The sequence below is a fragment of the Pollicipes pollicipes genome, unplaced genomic scaffold, assembly GCF_011947565.3.
Source record: "Pollicipes pollicipes isolate AB1234 unplaced genomic scaffold, Ppol_2.1 Scaffold_3216;HRSCAF=3773_pilon_pilon_pilon, whole genome shotgun sequence".
In the NCBI taxonomy this organism is placed as follows: Eukaryota; Metazoa; Arthropoda; class Thecostraca; order Pollicipedomorpha; family Pollicipedidae; genus Pollicipes; species Pollicipes pollicipes.
The window spans coordinates 5,388,992-5,414,782 of record NW_023596251.1 but is presented as its reverse complement, the minus strand read 5'-3'; the positions used below and the strand labels follow the sequence as shown (position 1 = coordinate 5,414,782).

Sequence of the window (25,791 nt, the reverse complement as noted above, 5' to 3'; positions counted from 1 at the left end):
CTCGGGGATTGACGGGGCAAAATGGCGGTAAAAATAAGCTCCGAGCGTGAAAATCTCTCCGTCATTCCTTGTGAATTGTTGACTTTTGGTTGCATATCAAACATGTTTAGGCGGGTGGCGAAGTAATCCAACTCATTTATAAAATACGTGCAAGTTTGCAGTTGGGGCACTTTGCAGGGAAATTGATCAACATTTTAAGCAATACATGATATCTTTAAAGGCAGTCGGAAAGGAAGGAAGAACAAAGTTGTACCACACTCGTATGATGCTAAGAAAATATAAGCAACTACATACATAAAAAGACTGACCTTTTTTTGGCAAAATTTTGTAATCAGCTTATTTGAATTAAAGTCTGTGAAAATGAGTGCTCAAGCGGTGATATTCAGCTTGTAAATTTAACTAGAAGACATTTCTTGAATTTTTCACTTCTACATTTCAGAAGTGATGCAGTTTATTGGTCAAGTTTTTATGGTAAAAGAAATACGCGCAGCAAAATGTTCTACCAGGCTTTGCTGGTGCTTGCATCAGGCTTTGCTTTGCTATAATGTTTGGGCGGTGTGACCGAAAAAAATGGGGGATGCGTGAAAACCTTGCACTTTGGCGCACAGCTGAACATTGTGATGCATTTTGTAAACAAACCAAACTTGATACATGCAAGCGGCTGGAGTCGCTGATGCTCTCGGGCTTGAAGGTACCTGGTGCCTTTGCTCTGTACATACATGGGCTTGATTCGAATGTAGGTGACGCAGGATATAGACATGGGTGCCAAGTTTTTGTGAAGCCTTGTTTGTACTTGATGGTTTCAAGTGAGCTCGGTTTTGGATGACACCTTAAAACATCTGAAAGGGAAATATAAGTTTGATATGTTTGGTTGGACAATATCAGGTAGGAGTGAAAATGCACGTTCAATATGGGCAAACGGAGTGAAAGATAACTCATCATAGGGTGCTGCTTTACACCCAGTCAGCAATTCGAGGACGCTGCCAAAATCACTGTAATGCAGCGACAGGTCGTAGCTGTGGCAAGGCATGTTTTAAAGCCATAGACGTTTTGAAACGTAATGCATTTGTTTGAATCTCCCACAACAGGTTCAGGTAAAGACAAAAGACGCTGTGGTCGAGAGCCGATGCTAGAGCCCTCGCCAGCGATCAGGTGATGCTGGACTGCACCTAATCGCCAGTGGGCGACAGCTTTAAACTCCGTCCAACCAACGAAACATAGATCGGAAGGAAAGATATTTTGAAATCACGCTGTGCTTCCAACGCCGTCTGGGGGCCTGGATGAAAACCAGCGGATCAGTTTAAGACCAGCCAGCGTTGGCCGGCGCCGAAACGGCTCATTTTCCTTCGCCGAAAGCCTCTAAGCCCATGGCGAGCAAACGTTATGAAGGCGGTGGAAACAAGCGACCGCAGCAACCGGCACCAATACAGATATTGATATCGGATGCCGACACCAATACCGATAACCAATACCGATACCAATACATATACCGATAAGCGGTGTGTTCAATGGTCATCCACATGAAGAGCCAGCCGGGTGTCCGCCGCCAGCCAGAGACCGTATAAGTGAGACCTGGAGCGGCAGCGAACGCGAGGCCCGTCTCAGCTGGCAGATCGGGTCAGGGCGCGGTAGGTCGAGTGCTTCCTGGCGGCGATGGCTGTCTGTCGCCGCTGTCGGGAAAGGCGTTCAGATTTATTCGTTCCGCTTTTTCCGCCAATCTGCTTATCACCTTATGTGCTGCTGCATGTCCATCATCGACAATGAACAACAAACAAACAAACCGAGCACACTGCTATGCGACATACGAAACCAAAGCTCACTGATGATTTCGATTTTAGCGGTTACCATATTAATTAACGACGCAAGCTCAAAAACGCTTGGTAGCACGCAGCGTTCAATCAGCCACGGCCATCTTCAAAAAGTTTTACGGTTTTTAACATTTTTAATGTCGAACTATTTCATACAAAGCTAGCCATGCTCCGTTGTGTGCTCCAATGGCCAACTGGGCTTCAGGCCAACGGCCAATGTTTCAAGGAGCCACCGGTTGATGGTGACGTTTATTACTAGAAAGGATCACCTAGAATCCTCTAAAATGGCACATATTATTACACCACGTCTGGAACACAATGTAAAAAAGAAACTTTAATACACTTAGCGCAATAAGCCTCTGGTGAGGACAGTCGGCGTCGTGTTTTGTCGACACAGCTGGGGACTAATTGTTTCTGAACCGTGAGGGGCAGACAACTAGCCCGGGCCTGTAAATACGGCAAGTAGCAAGCATACCTTAGCACCTCTCTAACAGTCCGCAGACACCGCTCATTTCGCTGAGTAGGTGGCAGGGTGGAAGGAAGCCGAGTTGTTTTGATACACTACGACAGTGACGCAGGAAGAAGTTCCCCAGGTGACGCCGCCATAGCCCTGTTATCTCTTTATTCTGCATAAAATTCCCAGATCAGATACAATACGAAGGCGGCTTTCAGCGCCTAAAACTCCGTTCTGCCGGCAACACCTTGTAAAGTGAGCACCAAGAAGGCAAACTTCAAGAGTTGCGGTCTTAGTCGTGAGAGACCTGCTGAACTCCTGCAGCAGATTACCCCGTAGACTCAAGCTTCATAACCCTGCCTTCCTGATATGTGGCTGTGCATGTTAAGCCGATCAGTCCAGTGCTCAGTATCGCCATGACGCAGGCCTGCGTTACGAACAGGTCATGATTTCTCTTTTATTGCCGCATATGGGGCGCTATGAAGATCGATTTTGGCGAGGTGACCTGCGGGAACTGCTTACCATAGTCGATATTAAACCAAAAACGCACTGAGCCCGGCCCTGGGGCGTGACTGCTGACCATTCTACTTTTTTGCAGGTCGCTGAAGCCGTTTTATACATTCAAAGTTCGAATACCCACGTAAGAAACCCGTTTAACCACGTCATGCATTGACGACTAATACAACTAGCTGATAGTTTTGCAGCGTGTGTTTTTTTTACTGTAAGGCAACTAACAGTTGTGAAACAAGTAAGTATGAGATAAGTGGTTGTGTTGCTAACTATGGTCATTCTAAAACCGTAACATTGCCCCACAAAAATCCGGCAATAACAAAAATTTGAAAGCGATCTTAAGTTGCTCTACATAGTTATCCATGTGGTGGTCTTCCCATCTTGTGGTCAGCACCTTGCAGTGGCTCGGCGAACAAAAATTATAACTATAACTCATAATCGTTAAATTGATAAGGTTATGATTACAAAACTTCATGAAGCAAAAACTTTTGCTTAGTCCTATCGCGTATTCGTCCGGCCGTAGCCATCGTATTTATTGACTGTGAACTTCTGCTTATCTCCATCTCACGCACTAACCACTCTCCACTCTCCGCCTCTGCCTGCGGTCTCCGCGTGTCCAGGCGCACCACGAAACATTGCGGACACACAGACTGGGGAGGCCACCTTCCTGCATGCCCCTGGCTCGGTGTGGTGCGACATTGCGGACACGCAGGACGGGAAGGCCATCTTCCTGCATGCCCCTGGCTCGGTGTGGTGCAACATTGCAGACACGCAGACCGGGAAGTCACCTTCCTGCATGCCCCTGGCTCGGTGCGGTGCGACATTGAGAGCACGCAGGACGGGGAGGCCACCTCCCTGCATGCTCCTGGCTCGGTGTGGTGCGACGCTGCGGGCGGCGGTGCCGTGCCGCGCTGCTGTCCTGCCCGCTTTAATCAAGGCTCAGCCGGTGATCGATGCGGCTGGCGCAGTGCTCCCGACGGCCGCGCGCCCGATGAGCACGTCTGTAATTGTTCCCGGTTGGTTTTCAGCGCCTAACTTTGAAGGGTCACATTGTGCTTGGGTCTTTTGGGTTCAAATGAAGGACGCGGCCGGGTCTGATGCTCAGTGCTGGCCGCGTCTGCTAATGAATTGGAGCATACGTTAGTCAACGATGCAATGGAGGTCCAGGCTTCATTGTTTAGGCTTGTTGTCGAGGGAAGATGTCCCCTTCCTTCATATGAATCATTCACGTGACCGACGTTTTTTTTTGGCAACATAGGCAGGGATTAACTCGTGTTTGTTTCGTCCTTTCCGGTTGTAAAGTTATCCACCAGGATCTGGAAAAAAACAGCGGACATAAATTGCATGGTGCTGTGGTTTTTCTTTGCAATGCCAACACATGTTCCAACTGAATGATACCATACAGCACAATGTAAATTACCGCGCCGGGGGTACCTCTTATGTGCGGTGTCAGAGCCAATATATCGCTTGGCTGCGTGAGACCCTCCACAAGCCAGCATCTCAGCGACGGATACTGCGAAAGCCGACAGGTTTTGCCACTCGCCTCGCAGGCCATATGGCTTCCGGCGCGTCTTGTTTACGGCTGGAGCAGGTCGGACATAGAGCTGCCACTCTCTCTGGCGCTCTCCGGGGGCAGCTGGCAGTTCTGACCTCTCTCTGGCGCTTTCCGGGGGCGGCTGGCAGCTCTAACCTCTCCCTGGCGCTCTCCGGGGGCAGCCGGCAGCTCTAAGCAATCTCAGGTCCATCCAAACTGCCCAACACACTTGGCCAGCACGACGTCAGATGCACTAGTCAATGTGCCGTGATATCTATGCCATGTCTACGACGATGCTGGAACAGCGGCATCGAGCACCTGAGCCAAACAAAGGCAGCCACGGCCAAATGCACGTTAAAGCGACCCCACAGGCATGTAGCACTGCATGTTCAATTCGAGGACCAGAGAACTAGTTCAGGCGATGGCGATTGAAGCATACTCCAAGGTTGCCCAGCACAAGCATTCGACTTTTGCAATTATGAGGCAGAATTGCTGCAATGACAAAGTGCAGTACTCTGCACTGCATTGCCCTTAAACAAATTTGACCAAATTCCATCTGTCCCAGCTGTTGCCTCTGGAACCCCCGTCCTATCTACCCTGGGCCAGTGCCTGTTTCTGTAAAACCTATAGCTATTGACTCGCTCCGTCCTGTTCTCTTTTCTATGCAAACATCTCCCATGAGCCTCTGTTTGGCTTAAGATAATGAATAGTTATTTCAAAACGATTGGCCACGTCATCCATCGCATTCTCAACACCTGTCTCACATCCTGTGAGTTTACCGACTCCCTGTTACGTGCCATAGCGCATCCCTTTCAGAGGTCCGGAGGCCCATCAGACGCTCCAGACTTCAGACCTAGTTACATCCGTTCCTGTCCTTCCAAAGCTTGTCGAGAGGGTAGGCATAGAAGCCGATTTGCTCCAACATGACTGGAAATAACCTCCTTTCCTCATCCCAGCACGGTTTTTAATCCCGTCTCTCCACAGAAACCGCGCTCATTACTGTATCTGACCATTCCTTTTACCGCCACTGACCGTCAGCAGCCCACTCTTCTCTGTTATCTGGGTCTATCCAAGTACTTTGATGTGATCGATCATTCGAAGCTTCTGTTCAAACTTCAAGTCTACTCCAGTGATCCTACCTGGTTCTCTTCAAACTTCCGTGATCATGCTCATTATATTCAAAGTCTGCCGCTCCCATCCAACATGTGGAGGCATGCCTCCCATTACTGTTAGGACCCGCCAGGATGTAATACGTGAATATTTCAGGACTTCCAGTATCTCACGTCACCTGAGGAGCCGTGGCGTGGTGTTGGACGAGCAGTTCGCCTGGGACTCTCACGTATCTGCTCTCGTCAAAAAGTGCAACGGCATTCTCACTGGGCTGTCCCACGTGCGTCATCAAATCTCGCCTGACCTTCTGCCTGCCTGGTCAATATCTTGGTTCCTTCGCATGGCCGATATTGCACTGTCGCCTGCCGTGGCAACGGGTGGGAGAAAAACACACAAAGCCTAAAAACCATCTTGAACTTTGCGCTGCGCGTTGCATCCGGCCGTCACGAATTTGATCCTGCCATGTCGCTGACCTGACTCGCTGACCTGACTCGCTGACCTGACTAGCTGACCTGACTCGCTGACCTGACTCGTTGACCTGACTCGCTGACCCGACTCGGTGACCTGACTCGGTGACCTGACTCAGTGACATGTCAGCGACAAATCAGTGTATCTTTTATGGCCCGGCCGGTCGGCTGATTCACTGTTTTTCACGGCCGACTCTTAGTGTCCCAAACTAGACCGTGTAAAATGCTAGAACATATAGACCATTGTGCATTAGTTTGGGAGGCATCCATATTTTGGCGGTACATTGCATTATTTTTTCACTACTCCCAAACCGATTCTCAAAAACCATGCCCCTGCTTAAAATCCAGTTATTTCGTCAATGTTTTCATAGCATTTAAGCAATTATTTACGGTTCAACATTTTGCTACCATGAATATTGGTTGCTGGAGGTTTAGATGGGTTGGTCAAGAAACTGGAGTGGTACCAGAAGCGATGGAGCTATCAAGAGCAGCGGCGGGGGGCAGGAGGGCGCTCTCCAGAAGAGGGGTGGGGATGAGGTCGGTATCAAGGTCGATCCACCGCGACATCGGCATCCGGCGACAGCGGCAATGCAGGGAGACGGGTGCTGATTTTGCGGTTTTTGAGCTCATCCACTAGCACGGATATTTTGCAGCAGGGAGACGGAGACGAAGGCGGGTCGGGGACAAAAACGAGGGCAAATAGGGACAAGGACACGGAGACAGGATAATAACTGGGGAAAGCGACGGGAATGGAAACAAGGTCTGGTATGAAGACTTCTTGTGATATGCTTCGATGCGAAGCGTGAAAGTCTGGCGAAAAGTGATACGGAGGACGGACATCAAAACCCTGGTCGAGGCGGGACGGTCCCAGAGGTTGTGGCACGGAAAAGAAAACAAACACGGAGGCCACCCCGGAGCCGGAACTGCAGTCGGCACCAGAGCCGGAGCTACTGCTACTGCCACCGCCGGTGGGAAGCGACGGCGGCCACTGCCGCGTCCACGCGCCGGCAAGCGCCACCGAACCCATACCGATGCTGCCAGCGCCAGCTGACCCCTGACCCTGGCGTGGCCTGCCGACCCGCGCGGTTCCGCCGCGGCGGCAGCAGCCCGCGGCGGGGACGGCCAGGTCTCTGCCGGCTGACGCCTGGCCCCGGCGTGCTCTGCTGACCCGCGCGGTTCCGCCCGGCGGGAGCAGCCCGCGGCCGGGACGGCCAGGTCTCTGCCGGCTGCGGAAAGCGGGCCAGCTTGTTGCACGTGGCGCTACAACGCACCGCGTGGCAAGTTATGTGTGAGCTGAGTTAGGATATATGGTCTGGAGGCGTGAGGCGCTGTAGCTGGATGCGTTGGCATTGGTCTCAGTTGTGCGAGAACTGCGTGAAACGCGGCGAGAAGCAACATAGCCGGGTTTCTTGTTGCGATGGTTTGCCAGGTTATTGTTAACGCACTAGATTTGTATTCGTGGTGAGCCAGTCCTACATATTGCAACATCTAAACGTAAGGATTACTTCCTCTTACTTGTTTACTCAGAATGATGTCATCGAGGTTAATCACAGTGCAATCACGCACACGTTCCAGCCACTGTCCGCTTATGCGAGGGCATTGCGTCATGAAGTCGATCAATGCAACTCAGTTTTTCCAACGCCGCGTTAACTTCAGTATAGCTCGAAGCGGACTCCGCCTTCTATCCCACAATATCCGTCTCTAGTCTGGAGCGATCGGCGAGACTTCATTACCCCTGCTTGACGATGCAGTCATTCAGAAAAGCCCGCTGGACAAGGAACATGCTTGAGATCGTTACCGACATCGGCACTGTTGAGATGAGATCGTCGGCACTGTTGACTGCGCCACGCAGAGACTTGGTTTCCACGCTATAGCTGTCGACACCACTGTGCCAGCACGCCTGACCGGAGTCAGGTCAGGTCAGGTCAGCTACCCTGGTCTGTCACAGGTCTGGGGCGTGGGATGGAACCCCGGTGGGCCATCAGCTCGCCGGATCCTGATTCGACATTTGACATTTGGGCTGCGGTGGCAGCAGTCGTGTTGCCGTGTAATGCAATTACGCTCTTTTTTGTCGGCTGACGTGGAGCCGAGTTCGGGTGATGTGATTAGGTCTGTGATATGAATGTTTCATGAATGATGTTTGGTCACGGTGCCTTGGCCGTCATCTCTGATGTATTATATTAATATTCATATATCATATACATTAATATCGACACGTGGCAGCTGTTCCGCGCCATTTCATCTGAGATCACTCACCTAATTTCATGGTCATGATCCATGATCCATGCAGCCGAAGGATCCCGTCGTCCGCGTAGCACGCACCTATCTCGGACCACCGACGCCGGTCCACTCCTCGGCCCCGCCTGCGGCCCCTGACCCCGCTCCCGCCCTCCGCGCTCGGCGGTCGGACCGCCCAGACGCAGCACCATCTGTCCGGAGTGGCGGTGCCGGCGGCCGGCACCCGCCACCCCGCAGCTTCTCGACGGCCCGGTGCCGGGTTCGCGACGCCCGCCCGCCGCCCGCTCTGTCCGGTCGCATGGGGAGCACCGCTCGCCGGCCTAAGGCCAGACAAACAGCCCAGGCGATCGGATGGCCTGCTACGGCTGTCAGCAGCGGTGAAAGAACTTTCTGATTTGTCGTATATGATCAGTGACAAAACTGACACTTTTGCGAACCAATTGGTGACACGATTACGAAAATGGAAACAAATTTCAATAGACCAGGCCATATTACAGCAGATCATCCCAGCTAGACGAAACTCAAAGTTCATTAATGGTCTGTACTCGCTAACGCTTGGAGCGTCAGCATAGCTTTGGAGCGTCAGCATTTCGACATGTGCATAGCACATGTCGAAACGCTGACGTTTCGCTGCATGAGCAGGCTGATGAGCCATAAGATGCTGTTAAACATATTAGGTTTAATCAGAATAGCTTTTAGCAGGTGACGGAAACATACTACAAACTATACTTCATCAGTGCTAAATTCACGGAACACGATTCACTTCACATGCTTAGCGGTATAAAATACCAAATAAACAGGGTTATTAATAGCCGTAAGAATCATGGGTGGCCACAGGATCTGGCGACGAACGTGATCAGTTTGCTACGCAGCGTTTTAAAGCGTCCTGCCATTTGAGACAGGTGGGCTGGGCTGCTCGCCACACGGAATTCATTGGGTTCAGCGCAAGGCTGTGGTCTGCTGTTGGTTGTGTTCATGTTGTGAGAAACTGACTGGCTAAAATAATGTAGCGAATGGTCAGTTTGTTGAAAGGTAATAACGCTAAAACGCCCTGCCGGCCTAGGAGGCTTGCTATTTGGAGAAACCTGAGCTGTAGCTTCAGAGGTAAACGGAGGTTGTTGAAGCGATACATACCAAGGATTCATCCGGGGCTTCCTACTGCTGGGGGGACGGCAGCTTTGAGGTAAGAGGCTGAGCATCACTGGTGTAGACCTCTGACATTGCCCATTGCATCTCAGACTTTGCGTTCTGATTGACAGACAGGCGTGAGATGAAACGTTTTTAGTTGTCATCACATTACATAAAAGGCCAAATGAATGTGTCAGAGGCGTCCAAAAATGATGTTTGCATCTGTTAATGCCAAAATTGCATGCATTTTGCTCTAAATAATTGAGATCATGTTAGGAAGAGCGAGCTCTGCACCGGCAGGGATCATGCTAGGAAGTGCGAGCTCTACACCGGCAGGGATCATGTTAGGAAGTGCGAGCTCTACACCGGCAGGGATCATGTTAGGAAGTGCGAGCTCTGCACCGGCAGGGATCATGTTTGGAAGTGCGAGCTCTGCACCGGCAGGGATCATGTTAGGAAGAGCGAGCTCTGCAACGGCAGGGATCATGTTAGGAAGTGCGAGCTCTGCACCGGCAGGGATCATGCTAGGAAGTGCGAGCTCTACACCGGCAGGGATCATGTTAGGAAGAGCGAGCTCTGCACCGGCAGGGATCATGTTAGGAAGAGCGAGCTCTGCACCGGCAGGGATCATGTTAGGAAGTGCGAGCTCTACACCGGCAGAGATCATGTTTGGAAGTGCGAGCTCTGGACCGGCAGGGATCATGCGAAGATCGTGAAGGTCGCCAGCGCTTCCAGCTGATTGTACGTCACAAACCAAAAGTGACATTGTTTTAGGCTTTCGTAGAACCATGTTATCGGTAAATGCAGGGATGCAGGGTGCAGTTTTGTAAAGTACGTGGGGATGAGGGAGGGAGAAGGATGAGTGCAAGAAGCAAAATGGCTCAGCCTGCCTCCCAAATACACTTAGAACACTCTCCCCCAGATTTGATGCACTTTCTTCCACAGTTGGGAGCACAGGTGTAGTTTCTCAAAATTCGTTTTTGCGGGCGTGCTAAACCCCTTAAATTACGGTAAACGAAGAATGATAAAAATGATTACTAAATATAAGAACTGCATTCCTGGTTGGGAGCGTCAATCCTGCCTCCCCCTCCCCCCCCCCCCCCAATCGAATAGGGAACTACACGCCCTTGGGCTGGTTATGTTAAGTATACCTTTATTTGATAGTCTATTATTGGGCTAGTCTCAAGCATTATGCAGCGTTTGATGGCCAGCAAATAACACTTCAGTGCAAATCAACTCCCGAAAATAAAATGTTTGATGATTTGTGTTTGCTTCTGTGGTTTATCGCGTTTAAAGATATATGGCATCAGTTCTGTAACATTCGACGCCAGGTGACAATAAGGGCGGTTCCAAATTTCGTCGGTGACAGAAGGGGGGGGGGGGGCGGGGCATTTACGCCCCCGCCCGCCGGCGCCCCAGGGAGCTGCGGCGGATGCAGAGCGCGATGTGTAAATGTGACTTATGATGTGCACGGCCGGAATTGAGCGCAGTTGCCGTCTAGATTCGGAATGTAGGCCGTTACCGTCGATTAACTTGCAAATGATTTGGACTTGAAAGTGGAGATGGGCTGCTACATTTTCATTTCATATGGAGCACACGAACGCATTGTAGAAAGCGTTCTTCCGTGATCTAGTATCATTCAACGGTAGAGCTAGCGACTTTCTGTTTGGTTGATGGCTTTTTTATCAACACACTTATTCTCGGCATGGCGGGCCGGGTGTTAAAGCGAAGTGTAAGTGCGCGCTTTCCGTACATATTTGCTTGATTCATGCTGAGGGAACATTCTACTCTATGTCTATCTGCTGGGCGGACTTAATCAGCTAACTGCAAACATGCATAGCCTTTATCATTGGCAATTACAAGTTGGTGTCTAAAAACACAAATGTGTGTAAATTAAAAGCGGGGTTGCCTTGTCTTTTCTAGCAAGACATCGATCTTGCTAGAAATTGTTACGTGCTGGTGGTCATAAGCATTACTTCATTCTGTAAGATATTAATCCTCACGCGGGGTGAGGTGAGGGCATTGAGAGTTATCTGCGTTCCGTGACATTTAAAGCAATGCCTCCAGAACAGCTTGCATCATTCCCATATACTTCGAACACAAAAGTTCATATCAATTTTAAAGATAAGGCAAAACGTTGAGCTCAGGTTTAGATAAGCTATTGATATATATATATATATATATATATATATATATATATATATATATATATATATATATATATATATGTGTGTGTGTGTGTGTGTGTGTGTGTGTGTGTGTGTGTGTGTGTGTGTGTGTGTGTGTGTGTGTGTGTGTGTGTGTGTGGTGTGTGTGTGTGTGTGTGTGTGTGTGTGTGTGTGTGTGGTGTGTGTGTGTGTGTGTGTGTGTGTGTGTGTGTGTGTGTGTGTGTGTGTGTGTGTGTGTGTGTGTGTGTGTGTGTGTGTGTGTGTGTGTGTGTGTGTGTGTGTGTGTGTGTGCGCGTGTGTGCTATCTTGGCTATGTCGAACCGCACCATAGTAGAATATTACAGTCGTTGGTAATGCATTTAACTTTCTGTGATTGGGCTTTTTCCTTTTATTTAGACACCTAGCATTGTCGAAAGCTGACCTTGGAATTGCGCTCTGATGTAGTCATACGTGAAGAGCCCAATTTCGTCTTAACTTGCGGTTTTCAGTAACATGCCCTTCATTTTCCTAATGATACTTTTAGCTGTAGTCTTATGAGTTAGCATATTTGTTTCATTAGGCTTATTCACTTTCAGAAATAAAAGCGTCGCTCTCTAGCAGCCAACATCTACCCCGACATGTGGTCGTATGCCGCCATCCCATGGTGGTCGTATGCCGCCATCCCATGGTGGTCGTATGCCGCCTATCCCATGGTGGTCGCATGCCGCCATCCCATGGTGGTCGTATGCCGCCATCCCATGGTGGTCGTATGCCGCCATCCCATGGTGGTCGTATACCGCCATCCCATGGTGGTTGTATGCCGCCATCCCATGGTGACCTTTACCTGGCATTTGCCATCATATTCATCATACCCGACTATTCGTCCAATTTCAGCAGAATCCGTTATTACTCCTGTCTCATTTGCATGTGACTTTTCTAAAGAAAAGGCATCGTAAGTCACTACCCTGTATGGACCATGAAACGCAGCTGGCCTGGCAACTGGCTGACCTGGGTCAAATGACAAGAGTATTCGGTGTGGGTTGAACAAAGTAGCTACGAAACCGTTCAGTAACTGGCAGGCTGCGAAGTTATTGCCGGTTTATGGGTGGCCTGTCTGCATGCAGATTGGAAGGGCAGCGTCGAACGACATAACGTGCCCTCGTCTTCGGTCCTAAATTGAGTAATATCTCGAGAAACTGTTTAGACTGACTGTTAAGACTGTTAAGAGTTGCACAGGTTACCTAACAACGTTGTGCTGGTCTCTGTCTCTCTTCTGTCCCGAGATAGTAGGTGGAGTGGTACCCGCTACCTTCCAGTCAGTTCCATATTTACCCCGAGTCGCGTCCATGCGACGGCCAATCCACGAAGCACGAGTCAAATCAAAGCGCTCTAACGTAGCTCAATTCCTTCAGGAGTATAGGACGTAGGTACGCAAAGACGGCTTTACAATTACTTGAACTCATCTGAGAAGAATGAAGGGCGTCCTTTTTTATGTCAGGATGCATTCCGCGCTCTGTGGCTGGGCGCCACTCAAACGTCCCTTTCGGTCCCTTGGAGTGGAGTGGAGCACGGAGTGGAGCATACATCTGGTGTGTAGAGCCTGTGACTGACGTCTTGTTTGCATTCCTGTCGACCCTTCATAGCCGCGGGGCAATTAACGCCGCTCAGAGGGGAGCAGACTGGCCGCCAACCAGACGCGCCGCTTGCTCGCGGATCCCGCGCTTACTAGCACTGGTCTGGCCCGGTCTGGGCTGTGGTGCTCTGTGGTGTGGTCTGGTCTGGGCTGTGTGCTCTGTGGTGTGGTCCGGACTGGGCTGTTGTCTGTCACGGAGGCTGTTCGCGTCGCTTCCGTGGCATACCAATGACCTAAAGAGACGGATCGATTCTTTTTTGTGATATGCTCGTGATTGGAGCGCGTGGCTGTACTGGCCGCAGACTCCTATACCGGATGTAGTGATGGAGACAGCGTCATAATGTCGAGTGATGGTTCGAGTTCAGGAATCGGCAATAGAAGTACGGTACACCGACGCTGGCAGCACCTATTCAAGAAGTAGGAGCTTAGAGGCTTCCTTGACGGCTGAAGAACTTCGTCTCCTCTCCAACCTTTATATCTTTTCCGCATGGAATGTTGTGTGTGATGCTACTGCAGCCGGAATAAGCTTTTGCCGAGCAGTTAATCATCCCGCTGTCTACACTTTCCAACCAGTTTTTCTTCGTGCGTGTTTTTACTTTCCATTTTTGTGATTGTAATCATCATGCCCTTTTGCAGGTTTTTGATGCTCGATTTTTGCAGTAAATGGCTGGGGTGTGCTTTTTATCTACGCTTGACCTGCCACCATTTGCGGATGTTAGCCAGCTTGTGATTTTGGCTTTCACTTTTAGCACCCGCTTTTGGCGATTGCCAACAATCATTTGCTTTTTAACATGTTCAGCATTTGGCTGCTTGTGGTTGATGATCAACCCGTGTTCTTTTGCAGACATCCCTCATTTCCAGTGGTGAAACCGATTTATTATCAGATTCGCGTCGTGGCTGACTCAAGGTACACACTTGATGCATGTGCTAGCTGGTGGTGGCCGGACCTGTCTTGTCGTCGATGCACGCACAGGTTTTAGCGCTGCACTGTCTGTTCCGAGTAAAGGTGCAAGGCTTAGAACATCTGCAGGATGTGAGTAAATTTAGCTGAAAGCGTAGATTGAGTGTCACACGAGTGTTATTCTACGGAGCCAGTGTCACACTTCACTCGACGCGCGTTTGACTGATATGAAGCAAGGCTCGTTGCACTCGAAGTGGATGTGTTTTAGGTGGACGAAAGCTTAATTACAAGCATGTGAGCCACAGATGTGATAAAATGTCAATGGGATGGAGTGCTGGTAGCTGTAGAAAGTAGCTTGGATGTTAGGGAGATCTTGAACAAAATATCAATGCTTTTTAACCCAGACGCATTAAACAAACGCCAATGTAACATTAACACGCAGCTTGCGTAAGATCTGCCCGCAGTGTCTTTAACAGCCCTCTGGTGAGCTTCCAAACCTAGCTGCGGGCAAAGCACGCGCGGCCATCGCTCATGCGGCTCCCCCGGCTCTGACCTGGAACGGCTCGGGTGGAGCCGCCCCTGGCCTTTCGTCCGCGGTCGCCCTGCCGTCGCGGTGCGGCCGAGCGACGCAGAGCGCTCGTGGCGCGGCGACTCCGGCCTCGCTGCTGGGCTGACATTGTCTGAAGCGTGCAGAGACGGCATGGGAGTCAGGTGGCCGTTACTGTTAGAGCAGAGACGGCGCCGGGGCTCGAGTGACGCTGTGGTGCTTCTGATGGAGGGCGCAGAGGTGGCGCAGTAATATTAGACGATCCCCACGGACGTGGTGCTGCGCTTGATGGACCGTGCTGAATGACCCGCTCGTGGGTTACTCGGCATGCTGAGTAACCCGCTCGTGGGTTACTCTGCGTGCTGAGTAACCCGCTCGTGGGTTACTAGGCATGCTGAGTAACCCGCTCGTGGGTTACTAGGCATGCTGAGTGACCCTCTCGCTCTTGCGGTGTTTCATTCATGAAGCAATTCGGGGACAACGCTGGTCAGCAGGTCGTCCTGGGGGTTACTTGACCTGACCTGACCTGACCTGAGACAGTGACCGGAAGGGGTGGTCCTGGGCTCCCGCCGCTGGGGAAAAGCTTCATGATGTCAGCTGGTAACTGCAACCACTTGCCACTACAAGGGTCAGCTCTGAAAGAGCAAGAAGTGACTCGCATACCAATGACACAATTTCACAGCCAAGAGTATAAAAGTTAGCTGATTGTCGCAGAAATCAAGGAGGTTAGCAACATATCAAGAAGAATGTGAAACTGGGCCAAACACCAGCGCTTAGTAGCTGTATTTAATCGAATTAATCGTGAAGTGTTCGTTACTTAATCATACATATTGCCACCTTCCTCTGCCGATGAAATTCGGCATCAGGATAAGAGTCTTTGGCGTGGAGGCACATAGCAACAAACGGCATCGTGCATCGACAGGCTGTTTGATGAAATGACCTTGGGACTTTGTCGTTCACGAACAAACCGAAGCAAAAACAAAATGAAATATTGATGTGGCCGGTGTTTAAATGTTGTAGACTGGCCGGGGCACCGTGGTCGCAGAGCAACTGAAAATTGGAAAAGACAATGAGAAGACCAGAGAAGGCCGTCCATTGGAAGGGTACCGTCGCAATTTTCTATGCCATATCACTCATGATGTTTATGTGACCCGCGTGACCACGTGGTGGCCCAGCTCCAATATAAAGCATGCAGGCAGACACTCTAAATGATGGCATTTGATTACCCTACGACGCATGCAGCTACTTTCGCTTCGAAGGCCGTAGTTCACCCAGGCGCCGATCATGGCGGGGCAGCCAGACAGCCACTTGGACCGTAGCGACTCTGGGCGCCTGAGGCTCTCTCTTCCAAGTGGAGGTGCTCGAGGCCGTGAGGAGACTGTCGCCGGGCAGAAAGCCACCAGGAGCGCGGCCGCTCCCGGCCGCCACCTGTTATTGTTACAAGGCGCAGCGCTCTGTTAGATTAGCAATTGATTAGCCGACGGCGGAAAAAGGTGACTCGATCAGTGCGGCAATCTATTTCCCGTGCTCTAAGTGACGGCGAATTTGGCCAGATGGGCCACCAGGCCCGAGCACGCCGCCCGCTCAGCTGGGCTGGGGCAGGCGCGCCGCCCCCTCGGAAAGGAAGCCTCCCGGTATGCCGAGATCGCAAACGAGCATCGCTTACCACATTCAAAGTCTGCTTGGTCCTCTTCTTGAAATGGCTGAACTTTGAGGTTTTACTGCCGAGCGGTCGAGGCTAACGGGGACTGACCACCCCTTCATCACTCGCTTCGTTTCCCAGGTGTGCCAGAATCAGGATTGATTAGCACCTGGGAAAACGTTGCGCTGAGCTGTAATCCTCCCAGCACCATACTTTAAAACATAAACTCAGTTCTCAACGGACGTTAGCTCATGCGACGATACCTTCAAAGGTCTCGTGCAAAGTCCTGCCATTTTCAGAAATATCCATGAGTAAAGCGTTGACGGAAACTGAGGAGAAAACACACTTCAAACAATTTCGTGTTGCGCACTTGACAAAAGGCACGTCCCACCGCCGACCGTGCACGTGGCCCTGATGATGCGACATCTGGAGTCGAAAACCCCCGCTTCTATTTGTGTTCAGCACTCTGCCACGGCCGGCCTCTCCGACAGGTCCATATCGTCCTACTACCGGACCAACGAACAGGAGAAGGACTACATCTGCTCGCTGGGGAAGGACAACGGTTTACACACCTGCGACAATCTGCCTCCCACCAAGATCGAAGGTGGGAGCACCGTTCGCTGCCCGGAGGTGCTCAGTGATTGGCGCGCTGGCCTCATGATTGAGAGGTCCTAAATGGGTTCGTGACCTTTGCCCCCTCCCTTTCGTTACCTATTCCCCCTGGCTCTGCGCCTCTGTGGCTCACGTCTATCTGACTGTTTATCGCTGTCTCCATTTCTCACCCCCTCACTCGCTCGCCCTCTGTCTCTCTCCCTCACTCTTTCCCTCCCTTACTTCCCTCCCTTCCTCCCACCATCCCTCTCTTCCTTTAAGCTCCGTCCCTCTCACCTTCTCCCTCTAATTTTCTCCCTCGCTTTCCTTCTTTTGCTCTTGCTCTCTTGTTCGGAGAGAGATGGAAGCCTGCATGCAGCAGGTGAATCAAGCATGTGGCTCTCTTTAGACTCTCAGGCATGTCTATGGGGTGTTTACGCAAGTGGACTGACTGCAATCCAACAGGGGAGTTCCCAGCAATACAATAGCAGTAAGCTGGCAAATTGGCAGCGAGGTTACTGGCTGACGATCTATGAAAGGCTCACACTGGTTTGAGTTGTCACGTGATCAGAGTGCCACTGATTCTATACAACGTACAAATATATATATATATATATATATATATATATATATATATATATATATATATATATATGACGTGAGGAGCGTTCGCTTCTGCCCCGCCTTAGTCAGGGCGGGTAGTGGCATTGGGCAACCGAGTTTGCATTCCAACCAGCCGCATTGGAGTCCGTCTGTATCTGCCAAGCCCGTCTGATGGTATTCTGTTCGGGAACTTTTCAAGCGTGTAAATGCTATTTTCCATGTAGTCTTACAGCAGCTGTCATGTGTGCCATTTCTGGCGCGTTGTTAACCGCTTACGGGCAACACTGAACACCTAACTTGTACTCCGGTCCCAGCTTTAAGGAGCTTAGTGGGCGGTCTGGTTCGCTTCAAGCACGGTGCCGAAACTGCACAGAAGCATTAGCGTGAAAACTGGTGCGAATCGCCAGAAGGTTTGAGACCTCTCCAAATGAGGTAGACGCAACATCTAAGGAACAGATCTGTTGTGCCGGCGATGTAACAGGAACACGAGTGTTGGCACTCGAGGCTTTAATCAGGAACGCAGTGTGTTCTTTCTTTAGAACAAACCAGGACCGAAACCAAAGAGCATAAACAGCTAAGCACAACAAAGGCGTGCGTTCACCCACACGCCTCATATATATATATATATATATATATATATATATATATATATATATATATATATATATCAAATAAACGCAAGGCAAGGTCTAACTAGAAAATCGGTCGCGCCACTCTCCGGTTCATTAATCCTGCACCACGATTCTCCCGCACGTTCCCCGCACGATTCTCCCGCACGTTCCCCGCACGATTCTCTCTGCATGGGGCGCCGCCTCATGGGGCTGGGCCAGGCGGAGCTCCGACAGAGGCGCGCTTAGGCCGCTTGTGGCGCACCGGCTGCCTCAGCGAACGTAGCGCTCCTGTTAGGCACGAAACACGCTTTATGACCTCCATAAAGCCCCAGCAATTGTCCAATGACAGGGATCTGTCAAAGTTATTGCAATCGACGCGGGTCTTTATTGGCGAAGAACGGCGGGGCTAATGGTGGAGGTGTCCGTGACCGGGCGCGCTTCGGCACCTCGGCGCTGCTGCTCACATCCGGCCGCTGATGAGTGCACCGCTGAATGTGGTCTCGCGACGCAGCAAAGCCATTTGTTTACCTGCTCGTAGAACGTCTGAGTGCTTTAGAAGGCTGGTGAGTGCGTGGAGGTGTCCGAAAATAGCATTTTTAGCCAAGCCATCGACTGACAATGCTTGTTCAACATAGTACATAACGACTCTAACATGCGCTAGGCAGACGTGTAATCTACAACTATTGACCGCGTTCAGTCGTTTTTGACATATTTCAACCTTGATCTGCCAATTCACAACAAAGCTTTGTTTGCGTACCCTACGACCGAGACACTTTCGAAAAACTCGAGGGACTGCACCACCTTTCGCAGTGGTGAAGGCTGCTGACACCCCAACCAATGTCAGGCACGAATATTGCATTCAGTCTGCGCTGGGTCATGTCTAAGGGCCGCTCATCTTGGCTTCAACGGGTGTTATGTCAGCCACATCTGATCATTAATACTGGAACATCTCGGAGCGCATGATAATGAAATACTGATGTCATGGCGTGCTCTGTGTTCCCAGGCAAGAAGTGTGGAATGCTACGGCGTGCTCGGTGTTCCCAGGCAAGAAGTGTGGGATGCTATAGCGTGCTCTGTGTTCCCAGGCAAGAGGTTTGAGATGTTATCGCGTGCTGTGTGCTCCCCAGGCAGGGAGTGTGGAACGCCAGCGCGACAGCACAACCCTAACGTGCCCACGAACGGGTCGTGTGTCAACTGGAACCAGTACTACACCGAGTGTCGAGCCGGCGACAAGAACCCCTTTCAGGGGGCCATGTCCTTCGACAACATCGGCCTCGCGTGGGTGGCCATATTCTTGGTGAGTCAGATCCCCGTCTTAGCTCTGAAGCCTTGTGGCAGTAGCGCAAGAGTCATGTACTTGACGGGGCAGCGTACAACACATAAAAGCAGGAGTAATGTGCGACAAGAGGTGTTCGTAAATGCCGAACATGGATTTACTCACTGGGGTGCCTTGAATGCACAACACCTTGTAAACATTGATTTGTCCTTGTTAACGACATGATTTGTCCTTACCTATTGTATAAGACGATTCCTACCGGGTCTGCATCACCTCTTTGCCAGCCTCTTCATTTGTTTGTTTTTTCGTAGCTTGGAGTGCTGCGACTTAATTTTGTGTTTTCTGGTGTTAGCGCACGGTTTATTGCGTCGCTGTGATAGAGGAAGGGGCATCTATGGTTACCTGTCATTGGGTAACGGCATCGAAAAAAGATCACAGGCTGGCGGCTTTCGGCGGTCAATTTCACCAGATTGTTTTGTCGATCCAGGTAACGGCGTCATTCCATGCCACTGGGGCCAGTACCATACAAATTCTGCAAATTTCTGAGCTATGGCGTCGGTGTCGCTTCTGCACTGTCTGCAGCCGTGCATTATCGGACGCTGCTTGCACTGAAGCACTGATAATAATCCGCACACAGATAACAATGACGAGAGCAGGTACTCAGCGCCGGCGAAGCAATATGATGCTCCGAAACGGGATTAGAATCTTGTGACTTACATCTAATAGCGAGCGCTGCTTAGCCCTTTTGTTGTGTCCTCCGAAAGCGCATACGTAAAACAAAAGGGTAACAATTTGTTCAAGCGCAGCGGTAATGTTTCACTGCGTGAGACTAAGTTTCAGACGACGAAATCTCTATTGCTTTCAATTAGCGTTATTGTTTATATTTGTATTTTGTTTGTTACTATTGCATATTGTTACTATTGCATTCATATAGCGTTGTTTTTACTGCGTTGCTGTAATTCCTGATTAGACTGTAAAGGTTCGCTGATTGCTCCTGTTCTGAACACCAGTATCTTATTATGAGATTTGTGCTTGCATGCAGAACTAACAAAGGTTTGCTCTTTGTCGATCGTTCTCGTTCTGAGCACCTGAGCTGTTTCATCAATGTTTGTCTTGACACCGTGCCGTCTGCTGGCTGCCACCTTGGCTAATTCTGTAATGCAGTGTATAAGACTCGAAGCTTGCGGAAGGCGTCTAGCAGCCCCTCAGGAAATATTCTCATGGTAACTATCGGTGCATACAACCCGAAGCTAACTGAATGTTCCCCGTTTGCATGTCACCATGCGCAGTGAAGCCAAGCAAAAGTACGATTGACGCAGGGCTGCTGGCATTCCCCGGGAGTGAGCACTGTGTGCCGGAACTAACGAGGATCCGGATGGAGAGGGGGCGGGGCGGGGGGGGGGGGGGGCAGGCGGCTCAAGATGAACTGAACGGCCGAGAAACACGTATTGAGCGTTCCAAAATGGGAACGCTCAGCCTGGACCTTGCTCCTCCGCGTCGGACGGACGGGCTTGGTGGAGAAAATGGCGCTACTTTGCCACGTTAACGGGTGAACTGGACGGGCTAATATGGCCGTTACTCCTGTCTCACGCTGTGGACGACAGCCGGTGAGGCATATCTGTCGATTTTGTGGTCGATGGCAGCCGTTTTTCAATGTTTCGCCGAAGTTGAATGCAGGCCATTCTGTGGGGCTTTCTTAAGTCGCATAAACTGTTGGAGGTCTGAATTATCCCGGTTCATTTTAGTAGGTCCTAGTACGTTCCTGGACGCATGTCACCAGTGATACCCATATTGCTCTGTGCCACATAATGTGTGTTGAAGGGGCCTCCCTGTGCAGTCAGGATAGTAACCGTCTAAGTCTATTGTCCGGCCTTCACTGGCCGTGGTGCGAAGGACGTGGTACGGCCGGTCACGTGGCTACCTCCTCGGGTGCGGCCCGACGGGCTCGAGGTCACGTTCGCACATGGTGAAACCGAACCATTTTGATTGCAGCTCACACCACGCTAGGTCCACGTCATTGTTGAAAATGATCTGCGATGGACTTAAGGAACACACTGCACCCTCACAGGTGCTGGGGGGAAACTGCTGTACTTGAAAGCGACGAATGCGGCTAGCGAAATGCACCTATGGGGAGCATCAAACTTAGAAATTTAACAGCACCTTTTCTCAATGGCCTAGACGGCCTCAAAATGCCAACTGTATGTGAAAAAGAACACCCTTGTGAACGTGAGTCCATGAATGAGAACAACAGACGATACTACTGCATTGCTAGCCTGATTCATTGAGCCACGTTTTGGCACCTCATGCACAACCTGACGTCTAAACCGCCGACTCAACATAACTGGGGCCTGAAATATCATCAAACTTTGGAGCAAATGCGGCAAAGTGTGGTCTAAAGTGGCAGTGAGGCGTAGGCCGTTCGACAGTCATACTGAGAACGTCATGGGGTGGACCGGGTGGCTACCTGACCGTGGGGTGGGGTGGATACCTGACCGTGTGGTCGGTCTGATACCTGGCCGCGGGATGGGGTGGATACCTGGCAGTGGGGTGGGGCTGATGCCTGACCGTGGGGTGGGGTGGATACCTGATCGTGGGGCTGGGTGGACTGAGTGGATCACTGACTGTGGGGCGGGTAGATGCCTGACTGTGGGTCGGGGTGGATATTTTCCCTTGGGGGGGGGGGGGGGGTGAACGCCGGAGCGTAGGGCAGGGGGATACATGACCGTAGGGTGGGGTGGACGCCTGACAGTGGGTGGGGCGGATGCCTGACCCCATCACAGCGAGGGTTAATATGCTTATGTCATATTGGTTTGGAAGTAAACACCTGCTTGTCATGTTCATGGCAGGCGTTTGTGCAAAAGCGTTGTCATGTCATGCGTTGGCACATACCACGGGTATGTGCTATTGCATCGGTTGTTAGATATTGCCTTTGTTATTTTACATTTTGCACTTATGAATTCATGCAAGTGCACTGCATGCAGAAGCTTTCACAATGGCGATAATGATAAGCTTCACTAGTCTGATAATGTCTGCTGAGTTTCTGCTGAGTTTTTCGCTCTTGAGCTTCTGCTTAGGTTGAAAAGGCCTTTGACATTGACGCCAAAATTACTATTTTCATTTGAGTCGTTCTCGATGTAACATGTTTCGTTACGTAACGGAGTAATCCTCTATGCACCTACGTTTCGTTACCTCGTTTGGCTTTCTTCTCATTCATTATCTAGTTTGTATTGTTTGTTTAATCCTATTATGCAGCGATTTAGTCTACATGAACCTCGTCTCTCGTTATTGTGGCTTTCTTGTACCTTGCTAGGTCCGATCTGCCTGCCCTGTTGTTTGCCTCTGAAGTTGCCTCCGCTCCAGGTGATAAGCTTGGAGGGGTGGACGGACATCATGTACTACATTCAGGACGCACACAGCTTTTGGGACTTCATCTACTTTGTCTTGCTCATCGTGGTGAGTTATCCGTCAGGGGCTCGTGCGCCGTCGGAGAGATTAGCTGTGAAGAAGCTTGCTAGTGCAAGGCACGCCCTAGGCAGTTGGACTAGTGAATCGGACGCCAAAAAAAACTGCGTTTCACTTCAGCTGAGCAGCTGTCATTGTGTGCAGGCAAGCGAGTCAATTGCGATGGTTCATCCCGCCCTTTCAATGCATCGTCGTCCCAGCCTTTTGCGACGGTAGTGACATGATCCGCACATTCAGTTCCCGCTCTTTGTTTTGCAAACCGAGGCGGGCCGCCCATCGACCTCATGGCTCCAGGCTGTCAGCACCCTTTGCTATGGTCAAATGCCGCAGCCGAGGGGACGGCTGCTTCGGCGCATTCAGAGTAAAACCCGTCGGTCTACCGTATCATTCGAACCGAGGCCGCACGTCCACGATCACCCTCCGCTTCAGCCCAACCTCGCCTCCGTTTTCAGATCGGGTCGTTCTTCATGATCAACCTCTGCCTGGTCGTCATCGCCACGCAGTTCTCAGAGACGAAGAAGCGGGAAACGGAGCGCATGCGTCTGGAGCGGGCGCGCTTCCAGAGCACATCCACCCTGGGCAGCTCGCTGGAGAACGCCGGCTGCTACGCCGAGATCCTGCGCTACATCGCGCACGTGTGGCGCCGGCTGCGGCGCCGGCTGCGCTGGCGCTGGCGGCGCTGGCGGCGCAAGCCGCCCACGCGCTTCAGTCTGCGCCGGCGCCGGGGCGGCGCGCCCGGCAACAACAACGACTACTGTGATAGTAAGGACGAGTGGGCGCCGCGCGCCAGTCCCGAGGCGTCGGACGTGGACCCGCTGTCAACGCCGCGCCACCCGGAGGCGGCTGCCGAGGCGGCAGCCGAGGCGGAGGTGGACACGCCGCCGCCGGACGGCGACGGGGAGCGGGCGGACATGGGAGACCACCTGCTGCCGCCGAGCATCCTCTGCAGCCGGCTGAGCGCGGACGCCGGCCGGCCACCGGAGCGGCGCGCCAAGAGCGTCAGCTACGACGTCAACAAGCCGGTCATCATCCCCATCCAGCGGCTGGGCGCGGCGGCGGCGGCAGCGGCGGCGGCGGCGGGCGGCAGCGAGGTGGCGCCGCTGCCGGCGCCGTTGCGCGCCGAGCTGGCGCGCGCCGAGTCGCAGCTGCGCCGGCTGCGCAGCTCCGTGTTTCCGCGCGTCAGCCAGTCGGCCGACAGGGGCCCGCTGACCTGTACCGAGCTGCTCGCCATCAGCGGGGCGCTCAGCGCGGCGCTGCCGGCGCAGCTTGGCGCCGAGCCTGGCGCGGAACCGGTCGGCGCGGCGGCGCACTGCCTGCTGGCTGGCCGCGGCGCCGGTCGGCAGCTCTCGGAGCCGGCGCTGCTGCTCGGCTCGCCGCCGACCGGCTCGTCCGGCTCGGCCAGCGAGGCGAGCTGGAGTGGCGCCAGCGAGTCGGACTGGTCGTCGGACGAGTCGGACTGGTCGGAGGCGCCGCCGCGGCCGCCGCCGTGCCCGCGCCTGCGCGAGGCGGTGCGCCGCGGCCGCGGCGGCATCAAACGCTTCATCGAGCACTCGTACTGCCAGAAAGGTATCCTGCTGGCCATCATGATCAACACGCTGAGCATGGGTGTCGAGTTTCACAACCAGCCCGAATGGCTGACGTCCGTCGTCGAGATCAGCAACATCATTTTCTCGGCTATCTTCGCTCTGGAGATGCTGCTCAAGCTGATCGCCGTCGGCTTCTACGGGTACATCAGCAACGGCTTCAACGTTTTCGATGGCCTCATCGTCATCATCAGGTGAATTCCGCAACATGACATGCGATCGCTGGTGCCTGCTGTCGACAAATAATTTCGGTCCGGAGACAGGTTTGACTTTCGTGCCGCGTCGCCATTCTACATACCAATAGATAGCGTGTTACTGTGAAACTGCCTGTGATGTACGCGGGAGGTGCACGCGCTGGAAGTCAGAGGTGCGGGGTTTGTTTCCTGCCGTCTCTGCCCTTCCCACCTGTGATGAACGCAGGAGGTGCACGCGCGGGAAGTCAGAGGTGCGGGGTTTGTTTCCCGCCGTCTCCGCCCTTCCTACCTGTGATGTACGCAGGAGGTGCACGCGTGGGAAGTCAGAAGTACGGGGTTTGTTTCCCGCCGTCTCCGGCCTTGCTGCCAGGGCTAAAGAGAGGCGATGTAATACCGCCTTCGTAGCTGAGTGCGGAGTAAAGCTCCAACAACAACAGAGATATGGTCTATGAGATACGCACAATGTTTAAAGGTCAGATGTGCCAATCGTCGGTGAAATTTCTTTGTTCATGTGTACAACTTGCAACCATATCGGTAACAAAGATCATTCCCGCCTGGACTTTCACGTTCTTCCTTCCCTGTGTGACCTCCCCGGGCTGTAATGCTTGGTGGCTCCTCTACTGTGTGAGACAAAAGTCAATATGACAATCTACACTGGTCAGCCTAACACTCCTCGGGCCAAATGAGTGGGTAATGGTAGGTTAAGTGACAAGTGACATCAGGTGACAAGTGACAAGTGATATTGACTGACTTCGAACAAGTGAACGAACGACGACTGTCATGGCAGAGAGTTAGACGTGAGAGCGCTGCTGGGGAGAATGGCCGAGTGACTGTCTGAATGGGTGTTTGAGTTAACACGCACCCGAGTGGCCGGTTAGATGCCCTCCCCTCGGGTGGGGGTCAATATGACCCACCTGATATCTCAGAAACTAAGAAAGCTAGAGATACCAAATTGACCAGGTATGCTGACCTGCGCATAAACTCACTTAGATCAGAGTTTGACATTCCTTAGTCATGACCTTCGGGTCAAATAATGTCAAACAAGGTCAAATTTTAGGCTGGTTGCAAAAGAGCCTCGAGAACTTAGATAACTGTTCTAAGCAAAATTTCACATGCTCGTTGAGTTTTACGTTTGGAAAAGCGACAAAAATTACGCTAGGCAGTATGTTCCTGAAAGCAGAATGCTGACCGTGGTCATTGTAGGTCAGTGACCTTTCCTGACCTTTAAGAAGTCTATGGAAGGTGCATGATGCGGTTTCTGTCATCAATAAATTCGAAATGAGCACCAGGAACTACCCCATGCAGCAATTGCTAGAGTAATTACGCGGGATAGTTTTGACCTTGGTCTGGCA

The 25,791-nt window shown here is 51.7% G+C and overlaps 1 protein-coding gene across 1 annotated transcript in view; it reads left to right on the top strand.

The window, feature by feature from the left end:
- Ca-alpha1T (Ca[2+]-channel protein alpha[[1]] subunit T) overlaps positions 1 to 25,791 on the top strand; it is a 170,371-nt gene that overhangs the window by 101,330 nt on the left and 43,250 nt on the right. Inside the window, 6 exon segments of the mRNA XM_037213767.1 lie at positions 16,611 to 16,723; positions 19,052 to 19,221; positions 22,561 to 22,653; positions 23,115 to 23,501; positions 23,808 to 23,921; positions 24,177 to 24,439. Coding sequence (XP_037069662.1) covers positions 16,611 to 16,723; positions 19,052 to 19,221; positions 22,561 to 22,653; positions 23,115 to 23,501; positions 23,808 to 23,921; positions 24,177 to 24,439 — 1,140 coding nt within the window.